The sequence below is a fragment of the Gossypium raimondii genome, chromosome 10 (genome assembly GCF_025698545.1).
Source record: "Gossypium raimondii isolate GPD5lz chromosome 10, ASM2569854v1, whole genome shotgun sequence".
Classification (NCBI taxonomy): domain Eukaryota; kingdom Viridiplantae; phylum Streptophyta; class Magnoliopsida; order Malvales; family Malvaceae; genus Gossypium; species Gossypium raimondii.
Window position 1 is genome coordinate 51,931,012 of NC_068574.1, and position 18,832 is coordinate 51,949,843.

General features: G+C 37.0%; 2 protein-coding genes across 8 annotated transcripts; both read left to right on the top strand.

Moving 5' to 3' along the window:
* The first annotated feature begins 2,066 nt into the window (after nt 1–2,066).
* LOC105776821 (transcription factor TGA2) lies at nt 2,067–9,434 on the top strand. Of its 7 annotated transcripts, none has more exons than XM_052621995.1 (12): nt 2,067–2,230; nt 4,011–4,136; nt 4,827–4,930; nt 5,184–5,266; nt 5,358–5,555; nt 5,773–5,847; nt 5,938–5,997; nt 6,595–6,672; nt 6,770–6,821; nt 8,055–8,326; nt 8,515–8,763; nt 9,034–9,434. In XM_052621995.1, the coding sequence occupies exons 2-12, from the start codon at nt 4,096–4,098 to the stop codon at nt 9,178–9,180; spliced, it is 1,359 nt and encodes a 452-aa protein (XP_052477955.1). In that variant the 5' UTR covers nt 2,067–2,230; nt 4,011–4,095; the 3' UTR covers nt 9,181–9,434. The 7 variants fall into 7 exon arrangements, with proteins under 7 accessions (XP_052477955.1, XP_052477956.1, XP_052477958.1 ...); XM_052621996.1 differs by having other exon boundaries at nt 2,165–2,315; XM_052621998.1 differs by lacking the exon at nt 2,067–2,230 and adding an exon at nt 2,409–2,427.
* A 1,009-nt stretch (nt 9,435–10,443) lies between these two features.
* LOC105776190 (DExH-box ATP-dependent RNA helicase DExH12) lies at nt 10,444–18,189 on the top strand. Its single transcript, XM_012598721.2, has 3 exons — nt 10,444–10,590; nt 10,682–13,664; nt 14,264–18,189. The coding sequence occupies exons 2-3, from the start codon at nt 10,713–10,715 to the stop codon at nt 17,843–17,845; spliced, it is 6,534 nt and encodes a 2,177-aa protein (XP_012454175.1). The 5' UTR covers nt 10,444–10,590; nt 10,682–10,712; the 3' UTR covers nt 17,846–18,189.
* Nucleotides 18,190–18,832: the final 643 nt, after the last annotated feature.

Genomic DNA, 18,832 nt, shown 5'->3' on the forward strand with positions numbered 1-18,832 from the left:
ATTAGTCATTTTGAATGTTTTTATCCATGGTATTGCTAAAGGAAGATGTGTGAGTATGTGATAATATTTGGTAATATGTATATTTAGATGATAAATCATGCATGGAAATCATGAAAGAGTAAAAGTTTGCAAAGAAACAGATTTCAAGCAGCTACAGTGATGTGACTTTGAAAAATCACCTAGGATAGTATATAATGAGCTAGAAGGTGAATGATATATGGAATTAAAGCTTGTTGTGTCTATTTTCATGGAAAAATAACGGTTTAACAAAAGGAGTTTTATATTTTAAGATATTTGAATTTTCGTGACACAGGGTCAGAACAGTTTTTGGTGTCCCATGTTTTGAGTTTAGGAAATCATTAAAAATTGTACAAAAATATTTATGAGTTGTATTTTACATGCTTAGATTCCTTATTGAGTCTATTTTCTGTATAAACAAGTAATAACTTCATATGAAAATCCTACAATGAGAAAATTTATTTTTAGTGGCAAGAGATCAGGACAGTCAAGTGGTGAAACAGGGGAGTCTTTAACTAATAAACTGTACTAATTGGCTGAAGCAAAAATTCTAAAAATTTTATAGTAGGAAGATATATGAGTCTAGTTTCAGGGAAAATTTACGGAATTAAATTTTGAGTCCCGTAACTCGAGTTATAATTAATTTAGTAACTGTTACACGATTGGACAGATTTGCAGTAAATAGTGAAATTAATTTTCAAAACAAGTTTTTATACTCCGAATTAGTAAGATAAGCTAAGTAATGCCTCGTGCTCGACTCCGACAACAGTCTCGGGTAAGGGGTGTTACATAACCCATGGATTCATGTGCAAGGAATGGATCTGGGTTAAAGAGAGGTATGAAAATTATACCTTCATCAATTTGACTAGAGAAAATTTGTTTTTTGTTATGTGGTTTTTGGTGTGTAATTAGTGGTAAAGTTAGAGGGGGCTGGTAGTGGCCTTGCCTATTTCCAACATTTATAGTTTATTTCTGGCCCTTCCAAGAAAAAATTCTAGCTACATTTCAAGTAATAATCGAACCACAACAACAACACTTTGTTTTGGCTTCTACGATATCCACATTGGAAGAAAATGACTAGAAAACTCTTGAAACTCTTTCGGGTGATTTTCATTTTTTTTTTTGTTACTAGTCAAATGAATTTTGAATAAGATGTAAAAGAAGAGATCAGACTTGCATGTATTCAAATTACCTTATTGAATAATATAAATCTCATCGAGTGATTTAAGGGATTGCAATAAGACATGATACCCTTTCCATAAAGGATATTGATTTATTTTAATCATCAAAATACTCCTTTAATCGAAATTTATGAAATCTTTATTTAATAATTTCGGTAAAGATGTATCTCACTAAAATTATATAAAACCCGTTTCATATTTATTTCGATTGGATCCTCTATGTAAAGCATCAAGTATGCACGCGTCTAATATTTATTATTATATTTAAGTTTTAAAATATTTTATATATATTAACTTTACAATAAATTATTTAAAAGATATTCAAAATTTATATTTTATTTATCACTATATTAATTTATATTTTATCTACTTTTCTAAAACATTTTGAATTGCAACAATAGAAAACTAACCTTAAATCTACCATCGCTCTACACTTCACTATTAATATAAAATTACTATCAATGTTGGATGCAATAATTCTTACTACGCACATTTCCACTTCAATTTACTTTTTTCTAATTATTTTTAATCGAATATAGTGTGTACCTGTTAAAAAAAATCTACTTCACACCATCTTGCATCCACTTAAAGAATATCTGCTCGACGTGGAGTTATTTGGGATTTGCGATCCCTTGTACAAGCCTGTATTCTTTCAAAATTAGGTCACGGCTTTGCTTGAGGACACCTCTATATACAAGAAATAAAAAGTGGAGAAGTGAAAAACAGAAGAAGATACGAGTTGCGTAGCAACAGTAGGAGATTTCAAACCCAAAGCTGGTTTCTTACATGACACAGTTTGATCAAAGATTGGTTGTCTTTATTGATACTACTGTGTCAGTATCTCTGACACAGTTTTACAGCAAAGTGGAAAAAAGAGTTAAAAAACAAAATAAATTTCATGTCAAACCCCATTAAAGTTACCAAAAAAACAAAAAAAAGGCAATTAAAATATCATTACTTCTTGGAAAGTGGAAAGATTTCTCACAGAACAGGTCAAGAGGGCGTCTAGAGATTGGAATATCATTATCCAAGTAAATATATTAACAACAATAATAATTTTACTTCAAACACAATTTTCATCATTATCATTCATTATCAAATTTTTTTTTCCACTGGGTAAGCTTTTCTGGTTCTGATCTTTCAAAATCTGCCGTTTAAAAATAATCATTTCCAATTATTATCATGGGAAGTTTACTGGTTTTTACTGTTTGAGTTTGAAAAGAAAATGGTAGGTACTGTCTAAGTTGGTTTTCTTTTTGAAAAAAACTGAGTATGGGAGTTCCAAAAAAATCGTTGCTTTGTTTCATTTTTCTGTGCTACAGATTTTTGTTCATGGGTATGGATTTTTATATTAAAATTGTGGTATTTTTGTTGGGTAAGTCAGTTTGGATCATTCTAGAGTTTCTTTGAATTTGGTTATTATTGTTATTATTATTACAATTTTTTTTTTTTGCGTTTATGAATGATTTTGGCTTTCTGGGTATTTTTAGCTTAGAAAAAATTTAGCTTTTATTTATTTATTTTTATTTTTTATCTTTAGATGTTCTTTTGTCTAAAAGTTTGGTCGCTAAATCTTTGGGGTTGGTAAAATACTACTTTTGGCAAGCTTGTGTTTGCTTCTTTTCTCAAAACTCTTATTTTTAGGGCTTTTTGTGATTTTTTCCCTGTGATTTAGGTTTCATGCCATTAATTTAGGTGGTGGGTAGTGGGGCTTTTTGGTTCTTTGTTGATAGCTACTGAATCTAGGAAGGTATAGTCTGCTTTCAAAAATGGTCCGAGTTTTTACAAAAAAATTGAATTTATATTAAATATCCTTCAAGTTTTATGAAATTTTCCTTTAATATCTGCTTGTAAACTGTCAGCATGTGCTATCTAGATCTGCTTTCTGTAGTATTGTTGCTTGTTCTTGTGCATTGCTGGGGCAAAACTTTTGAGATTTTCATTTCTTTAATCTATTTTAGCCTCTGAACTTTGGGTTTGGGTTATTTTCACTTTTGCTTTGCAATCTTGATCTATTCTTTCTTAGAATTTGTGAGACTGTGAGTTTCTAAATGAAAATGTGAAGATCTTTCATGTCGGGTTTGTGTAATTATTTTTTGCTTCTGGTGTTTTTGACTGTTGAGTTTATGGACTATTCTTCAAATGGCATAGAAGTCTGTTGTTGAAGTGTACGTTTTTCTGTTGACTTGTTTAGGCAACTTGTAACTTTTCGTACTTCTTCCTTTTACTTGTGTGGTTCCCTGTATTTATCTCAAATTCTGGTTTGAAAGAGTCTGATCGGAGTTGAAACAAGGAAAAGAAAACCAAAAATTGGATACTTTTCTTGGTTAACCAGTAGTACTATACTTTTTCAAAGAATGGTGGACTGTCCCATCCATGTTCTTGTTGAGATTGTCTTCTGTTTATTGTTGCTTGATTGTGTATCTTAACCTGAATAATATGAACACGATTCAAGAAGGCTTATCTAGACATGGGACAATGTTTCCCATCCAGTAGGTATTTTTAGTCCTAGGTAATTTCTTTTTTAGTATGCTTGGTGTTCGTTGGTTGGTTATCAGAGAGCATTTCAATGTTATTTTTGATGCGAAATTGTTGAGATCTCTTCCGTGCCTGCGACTTCATGGTTTTGCTTTTAACTGTAGATATGGATTTGCTATCCCAGTCACTCGTATCGAGCTGTTTTAAGATTCATTTTTATTGTGCGTGCCTCGGGTTATTTTTATTCTTCATATTGTTCTATTACTATCTTTACTAAAGGAAGACTGTGATACTTGCAGTTCATTTTGCACTAACGGTTTTAATTTGTTTTAGGGGTATTAAGGAAGTGGAATTATGATGAATGGACGGTAGAACAGTGAGATCTGGTGCAAAAGATGAGAAATAAGCAGCAAAAGGGATGCCGGGTTTTGACTCACAATTACCAGTTACCAACATACTGTAAATTCCTTAGTTACTTTTCTCAAGTTTCAGTTTCAAATTATTTGATGACTTATGGCTAAATCCAATACTGTCCCTTGAAAAATATCAATTTTGCAGTTATATATCATCTTCCTTTTTTTAATTGCATTTATTTTCTCGGTATTTCATATCATATATTCAAAAGTTGTTAGATGTAAATTTCACTGGAGTTGTTAAAAATAAATCTTCCATTCATCAATAGTATTTTATTGGTCTTAATTGAACATAAATTCTTAACATCATACATTTCAATGTTCAAGTGGTTAGTTTTTTCTTGTAATGTGTTGCAATGGAGTGTGGATAATTAGTGCGTTGGTAGCTAGAGATGTTCAGGTTTGGTGATTGCCACGAGAAAGAGTGTTTTGTGGGATAAGAGCTATATTCCAATAATATTTGTGTTTTAATGAAGTTATTCCGGAACAATGGATCTCTTAACTTGGATTTTAGAGTTTAAAAGATCTAGACCCTCTCTCTCTACTACCATGAATTGGATGTTTGATAGCATTGTATGATATTGGTTTAATATTCTGATGTGCTTTAAAAAAGTTTCTGTGCAATACGAGCCTAATAACTGCTTATAAAATAAAATAAACTCAAATAGGCATTTGTACAGTTTCTTGCTTGTCATTGAGTTTCTGATTACTTGCAAGTTGTGTATCTGATTTTCAGTTGCTCAGAGGGAAGCACAATCCATCCATTCCCTGTTTCAAACTTTGGGACATTCGACCAATCTGTTGGATTTCGCCTAGAGGATGCTGTTAACCTGAGTGGAAGTATGCATTTAGTAATCTAATCCTTCAAGTTCTTATTTGGAGTAATCATTTAATTGTTTTGTTTAGCAAAAGAATAATGTAGATCTGATATACCCGCTGATATATGTAATGGTGCATTTATATGTAATGCAACATGTCCTCTGTTTTATGTTTCATGAGTGGAATATCTATGGATCATCAGCTTGTTTTACTTGTATCAATGTGCCATACATGTTATTCTTCATAGAATTTGACATGACATGTGGCAATGCAGACTGCGCTGTGTTTGATTCTGCAAAAGTAAGTCGGCAAGAAGTTCCTTCTGATCGTGACCTTATTATTGGCACTTCAGACAAGGTGGATTTAGTTATTCCCATAATGTAATTAGCTAGTTTTTCAGTTGTAGCATTCGGTAGTATAAATTTATTCTCCTTGTTGCTTGAAACAGACTCCAACTTCATTTACTAATTATCCGTCCACCAACCAAGTTGAATCTCCGAGGTTGCAGTTAGAAAAAGGTCAAGAAACAAACCTAGTCTCGATACCTAGTGGTAATACAGAAAACTGGGGAGAATCCAATATGGCTGATGGTAGTCCAAAGACTGACATCTCTACAGATGCAGACACTGATGAAAAAAGTCAGAGGGTATGTTTTATTTCATATCTCTACGCTCTAATTTAATTTTTTTCTGGATTGCTGTAGATGGTATCGTTGTTACTTTGCCTTCATTGATCTTACATAGATTGTGGTCCTGATTGAGCGTGTTTGTCTAATATGGCAAGCTCAAGTTGTGGGACTCAGTTTTGATATTTTTATTGTTGTTAATGGTCTTGTTGCCAGTCTGACCTTTTATGACTTGCAGTTTGATAGAGGAAAATCTAGTATTGTTGCGGTTTCTGATTCTAGTGACAGATCAAAGAGTAATTTGGATCAAAAGGTCAAATAGTTTATCTTATTTGTGTGGATAATAACTAGTAATAATTTGCTCATATTGGTGACCTTTTGTTGATAATATTGTGTTCTACAGACACTTCGTAGACTAGCTCAAAATCGTGAAGCTGCAAGAAAAAGCAGATTGAGAAAGAAAGTATGGTTTCCCCTTTTTATCTTTAATATATTCAATTTTTTATTTTCATTGTTTTATCTTCTTTCCTTTCTGACGATTTCCATTTCTGTAGTGAGTGCAATCTCAAGATTTCTTTGGCATCTAATTCGTGGATTACATGAGCCATCTACTTGAATTTCTAGGGATTCAGATCTAGTTGAAGATAACATGTGCCACATAGACTCCTAAATATTTGACCTTCGAGAAAAGATCTGCATATCGCACAGTGCCTTATCATTTTCTATAGTTCCTGAAAAAAATTGATTGCTGCTAAATCTAAGCGTTTTATCCTACTCCTTGAGTTGTTATATGCTAATAAATATTCTACCGTGTATGCATCCGCATGTCCTTGCTATATACTTTTTTCAACGAGTTTTTCAGTTTTCAGACGATTTTGGTGGATTTCTCTTTGTGGCACTCAAGTAGAAAATAACAAAAAGCTTACCATTAACAATTGCATACTTTATGCTCTCAAATTCCGATGCTTCTTGTTTGAGATCATCTGGCATGCTTTATTTTGCATGGATATCAAAATTTAATCTCCTATATTGAGGCACATTACCTGATTTTCTTCTACAGGCATATGTGCAACAACTAGAGAGTAGTCGTTTAAAGTTGACACAATTGGAGCAGGAGCTTCAGCGGGCACGGCAGCAGGTTAGACTTGGTCCTTCACTCGAACTGTGTATGCAGTTGTACATTAAGCTTTCTTTCATTCAAGTATGTTCTACTCTAATGTTGGCTTCCTATACAGGGTATCTTCATATCAAGCTCTGGAGATCAAAGCCATTCGATGGGTGGAAACGGTAATGGTTCATTTTTCTCAAGTTTTTCTCAAGCTAGTGTTCGGTTAACTTTTCTATTGTGATTGTGGTATGAGTCTTGTTTGTTGGAGTGGTTCATTGAAGCAACAGAATTGCTAGCTATCTTGCTTGAACGGAAATGATTTGTGGACAAGAGTGGGGGTCACAGGACCACTTTCATTTTCTATGACCGTGCTTTATTAGCTGCTTCTGATTCTGATAAGCTATGTTGCTCTTACTCTTCTTTGTTCCTGAAGTACCTATGTTGGACCCATGTCTGAAACATATTCGGACCTGGTATGGGGATATGATCTTCCAAAAACCCTCCAAGTACATGGAAGAACTTAGAAAAATTTGAACATGACGGTATCCAACACTTACACCCAAGCCCGGGTAACATAGTTGATAAGTGGTATGCTCTATGCTGTCAATTAAAATAATATCTAAGTAGAAAATTATTTTAATGTACTTCTTAGCTGCTTTTGGCATGCTTAAATCTGTTGTTTTATTGAAATAATATGTTGTGCGCCAGACAGTTGGATCACAAGCTAGAAATGTCTACATTACCGTTGCCTACTAACATATCGAATGAATGATTAAAGATCTAAGATCAAAGACTTCTAGTAGCACTTGGGGTTGGCTACATCAATGAAATTTCTCCATATTGCTAAGAAAATAGGCCCGTATCCTGAGAAAGATCGATTAGGGCAAAGCCTCTATTGTCTCTTTACTCTTGTGCTACACATTTTGACATGAGCATTCTTTTGTCATTTCACACATTAATAAGAGCATTCGTGTGTTTGTCTTTTGTGTCAAAATGCTTTTTAAATGTAAAAAAGACCCCAATTATTCATTTGATGCTTCTGCCTCCTCTCCAATACTTCGGTTCAAAGCTAAATAAGTTCTTTAAAGATTACATAAACTTGAATTTATTCCTTAGGAATAGTTCATTCAATGCATTTTATGGAAAACAATGCTAGTAAGAAGAGTACACGGCAGTGCACTAGGCTTTTCTCAGGAATATATAGATGTATTTGGCATTATCCTGCTTTGCGTGGAGGCTGCACTAGTGGCAGTTTTTTTTATTTCTCCCTGACTGTTGCATAACAAATAACCAGCACCATCTTGTGGATCTCCTGATTTTTTCCATTTGCATGTCAAGTAGCTTGTGAGGCTAAAATTTCCACGTATTTATTGGTTTCTCTATTCTTCTTGTTCGCTTCGTTTTCTTTGTAGGTGCCATGGCATTTGATGTAGAATATGCACGATGGTTGGAAGAGCAAAACCGACAAATTAATGAGCTGAGAACGGCAGTAAATTCTCATGCAAGCGATGCAGAACTTCGTATTATTGTTGATGGTGTAATGGCTCACTATGATGAAATTTTCAGGTTGAAGAGCAATGCAGCTAAGGCTGATGTTTTCCATTTGTTGTCAGGCATGTGGAAAACACCTGCCGAGAGGTGTTTCTTATGGCTTGGTGGTTTCCGTTCATCTGAGCTTCTAAAGGTAATTCATCCAAATTTACCACAATTAATTAGAATGCTAAAACTTCTTAAGAAGGTGGCAGTACCCTTTCCGAGAGGAATGACCGAGGAATATTTAAAAGAATCCCATCCTAGGTTTAGCCATTTAGATTTAGAAAATAATTCTGCAATAACTTACGGATATCTTGACATCAATGTTTATACTTGCAGCTTCTTGTAAATCAATTGGAGCCTTTGACCGAGCAACAGTTGGTGGGGATAGGTAACTTGCAGCAATCCTCCCAACAGGCTGAAGACGCATTATCCCAAGGGATGGAGGCATTGCAGCAATCTCTGGCTGAAACATTGTCGACTGGATCTTTAGGCTCTTCTGGATCATCTGGGAATGTGGCGAACTACATGGGTCAAATGGCCATGGCCATGGGGAAGCTCGGGACTCTTGAGGGGTTTATTCGTCAGGTAATGCTTATTTATTATTCATTCTCTTTCATTTCTTTTGCATGATGTTTGTAACTTGTGTTCTGCTAGACTTTCAAATGTTTCTTATTTTCGATCTGAACTCTGGAGAATTTTAGTATATATTTCTATTCAAAACCCGATCTTTCGTGTTCCTCTTTCATGGACTCTATGTAATACATGAACTGTGAAAGTCTGATATGGAAGTTTTACGAGTCATTCATTGTTTCAAATAAATGTTTCTAATAATAAGTTACATATATATATCACCAGGCTGACAACCTACGGCAGCAAACGCTACAACAAATGCACCGGATATTGACAACCCGTCAGTCAGCTCGTGCACTGCTTGCGATACATGATTATTTCTCAAGATTACGGGCTCTTAGTTCCCTCTGGCTTGCCCGACCCCGAGAGTGAAACTGTCTTGTCACCCTTTTGACTGTTCTGATGTGTTTAACTGGTATAGGTCCTGCTGGAAACTCAAGAATGGTAGAATAATTTTTTCGGTCCGGCATGGACAGGAAACATTAGGTCTAATTAACTTGTCTTTCAATCTAAAACTTGTGTTTTAGTTTCAGTAATCCTTTGTGATAATGTGTTGTTTTGTCTGTACGTGAAGTTATAAAATTATGTGCATTAAAGTAATATCTACAGTTTTACATTTTTTAGTACCCCAATCTATCATTATCAATATACATTGTAATATCTAAAACACAAAAAAAATGGGGTTGGGGTTTGAGCAAGCTTTGTTCTTGCTTTGGTCGAGGTTGTTGTAGATGTCTGGTGTTGGATGCAACAAGCTTGACCTTCCAAATTTTATATCATCGGTGGGAATATATTTTCTGTGGCTAGCTAGATATATATATATATATATTTGATTTCCCATGTATTTAGAGGTTTTTAAAAGAATTACGTATTGTCATTTTCTTAGAAACAATAAAAAGGAACATGAAAACATGAAAGAAAATGTGTTTGGTTGAAAGTTTTGAATAGAGAACAAGGGTTTTAATAAATATGTAAAAATGTTCTTTTAAAATAAATTTTCTAAAATGTTAACTTGTGTATTTTAATTTGAGTCTAGATAAATCTAAAATATTTTATTTTATTTTATTTTTATTAGAGAAAATGGTTAGCAAATGAGTTTTCATTACAAATTTTTATGTATCAAATATATTTTTAATTTAAAAATAAAAAATATTTTTGAAAATGAAAATAAAAATGTTTTCAGAAATTGAACAAAGCATTATATTTTCAAACTGAAGTTAGTATTTTGATTGGATAAATGTAAGTAACTTTGGAAAATATATAAACTTAACCCATTGTGTTTGAGTTATGAAAAGTAAAAATAGTTAATATAAAATAATATCGGGGATTTCAACCGTTAATATAAAATTGAAAGTTTAGTTTTTATTTAAAAATATTTTCGGGACAAAATTATATTTAAAAAAGCTGTTTTTTTGAGAGAAAGGATATTTCTTCCAAACCAAAAATGAGCTCAAAAACACTTTATTTCAAAAGCTGAAAATTTTAATTTAAATTAAAAAGTAAAGTATTTAATAAATTTTAAAAATTCAAATCTAACTCTAAACCCAAAATCAAAAGTAGGCCCAACAACAAAGAAAAAACATTGAAATCAGCCCAAACCAGTTCAAACCCTTCAAAAATCGCCGCCCTACCATTTTACAGTCGGTTCGGTTCCATCTAATCTCTCTATATATACTCCCAACACTGTCGAAATTCAGTAAAAAAAAAAACAAGAAAATAGACAAAAATCTCAAATTAAATTCTTGCCGCTGGGAACTGAAATCTCAAGAAACGTCGCCATTTGTAAGTGTTTCTTTCTCTTTACATTTCTTCATCTTCAGCGCTAGTTAGGGTTTTGTTTCCTGAATTTCCTTTTTCAATTGGTTTTTTCTAGGGTTCCGGGGATTTGATTTGAGTTTGTGTTAATGGCTCATCTTGGAGGCGGTGCTGAGGCACACGCTCGTTTCAAGCAGTATGAGTATAGGGCGAATTCGAGTTTAGTTCTTACCACTGATTCTCGGCCTCGTGATACTCATGAGCCGACCGGAGAGCCGGAATCTCTCTGGGGAAAGATTGACCCTAGGTCATTTGGTGACCGTGTTTATAAAGGTAGGCCACCGGAGTTAGATGAGAAGCTTAAGAAGTCTAAGAAGAAGAAAGAACGTGATCCGCTTGCCGAGCCGGTTCCGGTCAGGCAAAGTAAGAGGCGTAGGTTGCGTGAGGAGAGTGTTTTGACTGTTACAGAGGAAGGGGTTTATCAGCCAAAAACGAAGGAGACTAGGGCCGCTTATGAGGCTATGTTGAGTTTGATTCAGCAGCAGTTGGGTGGACAGCCACTTAATATAGTTAGTGGTGCAGCGGATGAGATATTGGCTGTGCTTAAGAACGAGGGGATTAAGAATCCGGATAAGAAGAAGGAGATAGAGAAGTTGTTGAATCCGATTCCGAGTCAGGTTTTTGATCAGCTTGTTTCGATAGGGAAGTTGATTACGGATTATCAAGATGGTGGTGATGGAGCTGGGGGTGCGGCAGCAAATGGGGATGAAGGTCTTGATGATGATGTGGGTGTGGCAGTCGAGTTTGAAGAAAATGAAGATGAGGAAGAGGAGAGTGATCTTGACATGGTACAGGAGGATGAGGAGGATGATGATGACGGTGTGGAAAATGGTTCCGGGGCTATGCAGATGGGTGGTGGAATTGATGATGATGATATGCATGAGGCTAATGAGGGGATGAATTTGAATGTCCAGGACATTGATGCTTATTGGCTTCAAAGGAAAATCTCCCAGGCTTATGATCAACAAATTGACCCGCAACAGTGTCAAAAGCTTGCCGAAGAGGTGCTTAAGATTCTTGCGGAGGGTGATGACAGGGAGGTTGAGACAAAGCTATTGGTGCATCTCCAGTTTGATAAGTTCAGCCTCATCAAATACCTTCTGCGGAATCGGCTGAAGGTTGTCTGGTGCACCCGCTTGGCTAGGGCTGAAGACCAAGAAGAGAGGAAGAAGATTGAGGAGGAAATGATGAGCTTGGGTCCAGATTTGGCTGCAATTCTTGAGCAATTGCATGCCACAAGGGCAACTGCAAAAGAAAGGCAGAAGAACTTGGAGAAAAGTATCAGAGAAGAGGCTCGCCGACTGAAGGATGAGAGTGGTGGAGATGGGGATAGGGAGAGGAGGGGCTATGCTGACAGAGATGCGGAGGGTGGTTGGCTGAAGGGTCAGCGCCAGTTGCTTGATCTGGACAGTCTTGCTTTCGAACAGGGTGGTCTTTTGATGGCGAATAAAAAATGTGATCTTCCTGTGGGTTCCTATAGGCATCATAGCAAGGGGTATGAGGAGGTTCATGTGCCAGCACTGAAGGCGAAACCATTGGAATCGAATGAGAGGCTTGTAAAGATATCTGAGATGCCAGACTGGGCACAACCAGCGTTCAAAGGTATGCAACAGTTGAACAGGGTTCAGAGCAAAGTGTATGAGACTGCCCTTTTCTCAGCAGATAACATCCTACTGTGTGCTCCCACTGGAGCAGGGAAAACTAACGTTGCTGTGCTCACCATATTGCAGCAACTTGCCTTGAATATGGATGCTGATGGTTCAATTAACCATGGCAATTACAAGATTGTCTATGTGGCACCCATGAAAGCTCTAGTTGCTGAAGTTGTTGGTAATCTTTCTCATCGTTTAGAGGCATATGGTGTGACTGTGAGGGAGCTTAGTGGAGACCAAACACTGACTCGCCAACAAATTGATGAGACTCAGATTATCGTGACAACTCCTGAGAAATGGGATATTATTACCAGAAAGTCTGGAGATCGCACATACACACAGCTGGTGAAACTTATTATTATTGATGAAATCCATCTTCTTCATGATAATAGAGGGCCTGTGCTTGAAAGTATTGTTGCCAGGACTGTTCGGCAAATTGAAACCACAAAAGAGCACATCAGATTGGTGGGGCTGTCAGCTACACTTCCAAACTTTGAAGATGTAGCATTATTTTTGCGGGTTAATTTTGAAAAAGGACTGTTCCATTTTGACAATAGCTACAGACCTGTCCCCCTCTCTCAACAATATATTGGGATCACAGTAAAGAAGCCACTGCAGAGGTTCCAGTTGATGAATGATATTTGTTATGAAAAGGTAATGGCGGTGGCAGGGAAGCATCAAGTTCTTATTTTTGTTCATTCAAGGAAGGAAACTGCTAAAACAGCTCGTGCTGTACGAGACACTGCACTTGCAAATGATACCCTTAGTAGATTCTTGAAAGAGGATGCTGCTAGTCGTGAGATTCTCCAGAGTCACACAGATATGGTTAAAAGCAATGATTTGAAGGATCTGCTACCTTATGGTTTTGCCATCCATCATGCTGGCTTGGCAAGGACTGATCGTCAAATTGTTGAAGAACTCTTTGGAGATGGACATGTACAAGTGTTGGTATCAACTGCGACGCTTGCTTGGGGTGTGAACTTGCCTGCTCATACAGTCATTATTAAAGGGACCCAGATTTATAGCCCAGAAAAAGGAGCATGGACTGAGTTAAGCCCTCTAGATGTGATGCAGATGCTGGGTCGTGCTGGGAGGCCTCAATATGATTCATATGGGGAAGGGATCATCATCACTGGCCACAGTGAACTTCAGTACTACCTTTCATTGATGAATCAGCAACTTCCCATTGAGAGCCAGTTTATTTCCAAACTGGCTGATCAGTTGAATGCAGAGATCGTTCTTGGAACCGTTCAGAATGCAAGAGAAGCCTGCAATTGGATTGGATACACATACTTGTATATTCGCATGTTGCGGAATCCCACACTTTATGGCTTACCGGCTGATGTTCTTTCAAGAGATTTAACTTTGGAGGAGAGGAGGGCTGATTTGGTAAGCTTACCTTTCTTTTGAATACATCACTAATTTTAGAACAAGTTCTCTGCTCTATTTTCTATCTAATTATGTTGCTATATGTTATTATGACTCTTCATAAAAATGTATTTAGAATATCACCCATATTGGATGTGTTCCTATGTCCGACACTAACCCCCAAGTTTGAGAAATATAGCTTTATAGTACTATTTTTCTTCTCTTGCATGTACATTAGGTTTAGCTGGAAATGTCTACCTTTTCTGCTCATCATTTTCCTTAGTCTGAGGGTTTAGAACATTGTTTTTTGGACTGTTTTTCTATAGAAATTTTGCTATGTGTCTAGTTTTATAGCCCCCTGTTTGTTGATAGTTTTTGTTGCTGCTGGATTTAGTTCTAATATACATCGATTCTTGATACTCAGAACATGCAAATTCTTCAAACCAGAAAAAATGGTGGCTAATAAATGTGTTTATTGAGATAAAAAAATAAGCAGAACATTGTGCTTCATACATCAGGCTGTCATTTGAATGTTGCTGTTTGATGTTTCAGATTTACTATAAAGCGTGTTTGTATTTGTATTTGCTTTTGATTTTCTTTTGATTTCCTTGTTTTGGCAGATTCATTCAGCTGCAACTATCTTAGACAAGAATAATTTGGTGAAGTATGACAGAAAAAGTGGGTACTTCCAAGTGACTGATTTGGGTCGCATTGCTAGCTACTATTATATTACTCATGGCACAATCTCTACGTATAATGAGCATTTGAAGCCAACCATGGGGGATATAGAACTTTGCCGACTGTTTTCACTCAGTGAAGAATTCAGGTATGTGACAGTTAGACAAGATGAGAAGATGGAGCTGGCAAAGCTTTTGGACCGTGTTCCCATTCCAATCAAGGAAAGCCTGGAAGAGCCTAGTGCTAAAATCAATGTTTTGCTGCAAGCATATATCTCACAGTTAAAGCTTGAAGGCCTTTCATTGACATCTGACATGGTGTACATAACTCAGAGTGCAGGACGTCTTCTCCGAGCGCTATTTGAGATTGTCTTGAAAAGAGGTTGGGCTCAGTTGGCTGAGAAGGCTTTGAACTTGTGTAAAATGGTTACCAAGAGGATGTGGAATGTTCAAACACCCTTGCGGCAATTCAATGGTATCCCAAATGAAATTCTTATGAAGTTGGAGAAGAAAGATTTGGCCTGGGATAGGTACTATGATCTGTCATCTCAGGAGATCGGAGAACTGATCCGTTACCCCAAAATGGGAAGGACACTTTACAGGTTCATTCACCAGTTCCCAAAGCTAAACCTTGCAGCCCATGTTCAACCAATTACACGAACTGTCTTGAGGGTTGAACTTACAATAACACCAGATTTTCAATGGGAGGATAAGGTTCATGGGTATGTGGAGCCATTTTGGGTGATTATTGAGGATAATGATGGCGAGTATATTCTTCACCATGAGTACTTTTTGCTGAAGAAACAGTATATTGATGAGGACCACACTTTGAACTTCACAGTGCCAATTTATGAACCATTGCCACCTCAATATTTCATTCGTGTTGTCTCAGATAAGTGGCTTGGGTCTCAGACTGTGTTGCCCATCTCTTTCAGGCATCTCATTCTACCAGAGAAGTACCCTCCACCAACTGAGCTGTTGGATTTACAGCCTTTGCCTGTGACTGCATTGAGGAATCCATCTTATGAAGCTTTGTATCAAGATTTTAAGCATTTCAATCCTGTTCAAACCCAGGTCTTTACTGTTCTGTATAATACGGATGACAATGTTCTAGTGGCTGCACCAACAGGGAGTGGGAAGACCATTTGTGCTGAGTTTGCTATATTAAGGAATCATCAAAAAGGACCTGATAGTACCCTGCGAGTAGTGTATATTGCACCTCTTGAGGCTATTGCCAAGGAGCGATACCGTGATTGGGAGAGGAAGTTTGGCAAGGGTCTTGGAATGCGGGTGGTTGAGTTAACTGGGGAATTGGCAATGGACCTTAAGTTGCTTGAGAAAGGTCAAGTAATCATAAGTACTCCAGAGAAATGGGATGCCCTTTCTCGTCGCTGGAAACAGAGGAAGTTTGTTCAGCAGGTTAGCCTTTTCATTGTTGATGAGCTTCATTTGATTGGTGGTCAAGGTGGTCCTGTGTTAGAGGTTATTGTCTCTAGGATGAGATATATTGCTAGTCAGGTTGAAAAGAAGATACGGATTGTGGCTCTCTCAACTTCTCTTGCAAATGCTAAGGACCTTGGAGAATGGATTGGAGCTAGTTCTCACGGCCTCTTTAATTTCCCCCCTGGAGTTCGTCCTGTACCTCTAGAAATACACATTCAAGGGGTGGATATAGCCAATTTTGAAGCAAGGATGCAAGCAATGACTAAACCAACTTTCACTGCCATTGTCCAACATGCCAAAGGTGGGAAGCCAGCTATTGTGTATGTTCCTACAAGGAAGCATGTTAGACTCACTGCTGTGGACCTAATGAGTTACTCCAAAGTGGATAATGAAGATGAGCCAGCTTTTCGTTTGCGATCTGCTGAAGAACTTAAGCCTTTTGTTGACAAAATTAGTGAAGAAACGTTGAGAACCACTCTAGAGTATGGAGTTGGCTACTTGCATGAGGGTTTAAACAGTTTGGATCAAGAAGTTGTTTCACAGCTGTTTGAAGCTGGATGGATTCAAGTTTGTGTTATGAGCAGTGCATTATGTTGGGGAGTTCCATTATCAGCGCACTTGGTGGTTGTGATGGGGACTCAATATTATGATGGGAGGGAAAATGCTCACACAGACTACCCGGTTACAGATTTGTTACAGATGATGGGCCATGCGAGTCGTCCTCTACTTGATAATTCTGGCAAATGTGTCATCCTCTGTCACGCCCCTCGTAAAGAGTATTACAAGAAGTTCTTGTATGAAGCATTCCCTGTTGAGAGCCATTTGCACCATTTTCTACATGATAACTTCAATGCTGAAATTGTTGCTACAGTTATTGAGAACAAGCAAGATGCTGTGGATTATCTTACTTGGACTTTCATGTATAGGAGGCTCACCCAAAATCCAAATTACTACAATCTCCAGGGTGTAAGTCACAGGCATCTCTCTGATCACCTTTCTGAGCTCGTTGAGAACACATTAAATGATCTGGAAGCAAGTAAATGTATCACTATAGAAGATGACATGGATCTTTCTCCTTTGAATCTTGGCATGATAGCCTCTTATTATTACATCAGTTACACTACCATTGAGCGTTTCAGTTCTTCCTTGACTTCCAAGACGAAGATGAAGGGTCTTCTGGAGATTCTGGCCTCAGCTTCTGAGTATGCTAATCTTCCCATACGACCTGGGGAAGAGGAGGTTCTTAGAAGATTAATTAATCACCAGAGGTTTTCCTTTGACAATCCAAGGTGCACAGATCCACATGTCAAAGCAAATGCCCTACTTCAGGCCCACTTCTCTCGGCAGCATGTGGGTGGGAACCTATCACTAGACCAGCGAGAGGTGCTCTTGTTTGCTACTAGGCTACTTCAAGCCATGGTTGATGTTATTTCGAGCAATGGTTGGTTGAGCCTTGCTCTTCTTGCAATGGAGGTGAGCCAAATGGTGACACAAGGAATGTGGGAGCGAGACTCTATGCTTCTACAGCTCCCATACTTCACTAAGGAATTAGCCAAGAGATGCCAAGAGAACCCTGGGAAGAACATTGAGACCATTTTTGATCTGGTGGAGATGGAAGATGACGAGAGGCGTGAGCTGTTACAGATGTCTGATTTGCAGCTTCTGGACATTGCAAAGTTCTGCAATCGTTTCCCCAACATCGATTTATCATACGAGGTGATTGATAGTGACAATGTAAGGGCTGGGGAATATGTCACCTTGCAGGTTACCCTCGAGAGGGATCTAGAGGGGAAGACAGAGGTTGGACCGGTTGATGCTCCCAGGTACCCGAAAGCAAAAGATGAAGGGTGGTGGCTGGTTGTCGGTGATACCAATAGTAACCAGCTGCTTGCTATCAAAAGGGTGTCTCTTCAGAGGAAAGCGAAGGTGAAACTTGAATTTGCTGCTCCCACTGAAGCTACAGAGAAGGCATACACTTTGTATTTCATGTGTGATTCTTACCTAGGTTGTGATCAGGAGTATAGCTTCACTGTTGATGTCAAAGAAGCCGCTCGCCCTGGTGAAGACAGTGGCTCAGAGTAGGCTTATGTTCTGCGTTTTCTTAAATTCCTGAACCACTGTTTTACTGGTTTGACTGCTTCTACTCTAGTCATTAGAACGTGAATTTATCATTTTGCAATAGTTCTAATCTCTTATGTATGCTTCTGTGCTTGAGCTCCATTGTAGCAGCCCTTTCTTATGCTTAATGGAGTTTTTTCTATGATATGATTATGCCGAGGAATTATATATTTTAGCAGAGATGCATATTATGACATTTTCTAGAACAAAAAAGCTTCAAATAGTTGGTAAGCATTGAGTTCAAAACTTGTTGAATCTGAGAGGCATGTGTTATGTGGCTATGGAATGATGTAATTTTTGGGTGTCAATGAGTGTTTAATTTATTTAAGTTCACTTTTAATTCTTTCATGTACCGACTATTATATGCATTATTAGGTGTACATTGGGATTGATCCTAAGATAAGTTTCATTTTATAAATGAAATTAGTCTTTTCGTTGGAACTGACCAATTGGTTGAAATCAAAATTTTCATAATGTTACTAATGTTTAAAAATCAAGTATTGGGCTTTTAGTGTTTAAATTAATAAGTACTGCTGTATTAATGTACTGAAATTTAAATGTTGGGAGTTGAGAATTTTATATATATTATTTATCTTACTATTTAAGTTTCGGGTTCTGGTTCCAAGATACGAACCTGTAAGAATTTTTATTTCAACCCTTACTTTCATCTATTTTCACTTTAAATAAAACCGTTACATTGGCATTTGTATGATTATCATTGAAAGAATAAAAATTGAAGATGTCCAAAACATAAGTTAATCAATAGATGTGTAGTTAAAAAATTAAAAACTTCTAAGTGATTAAGGTGCTTACATGTGTAGTTAATCAATAGATGTGTAGTTAAATCAATACCCAAGTGCTTACATGGTTTTTCCACCCTCTTAACCCCAAGAATTCTGCTAAACCGCCTTTTTTCTCTTTGATTCTTGTTGATCTGCTAACCAATAGCTT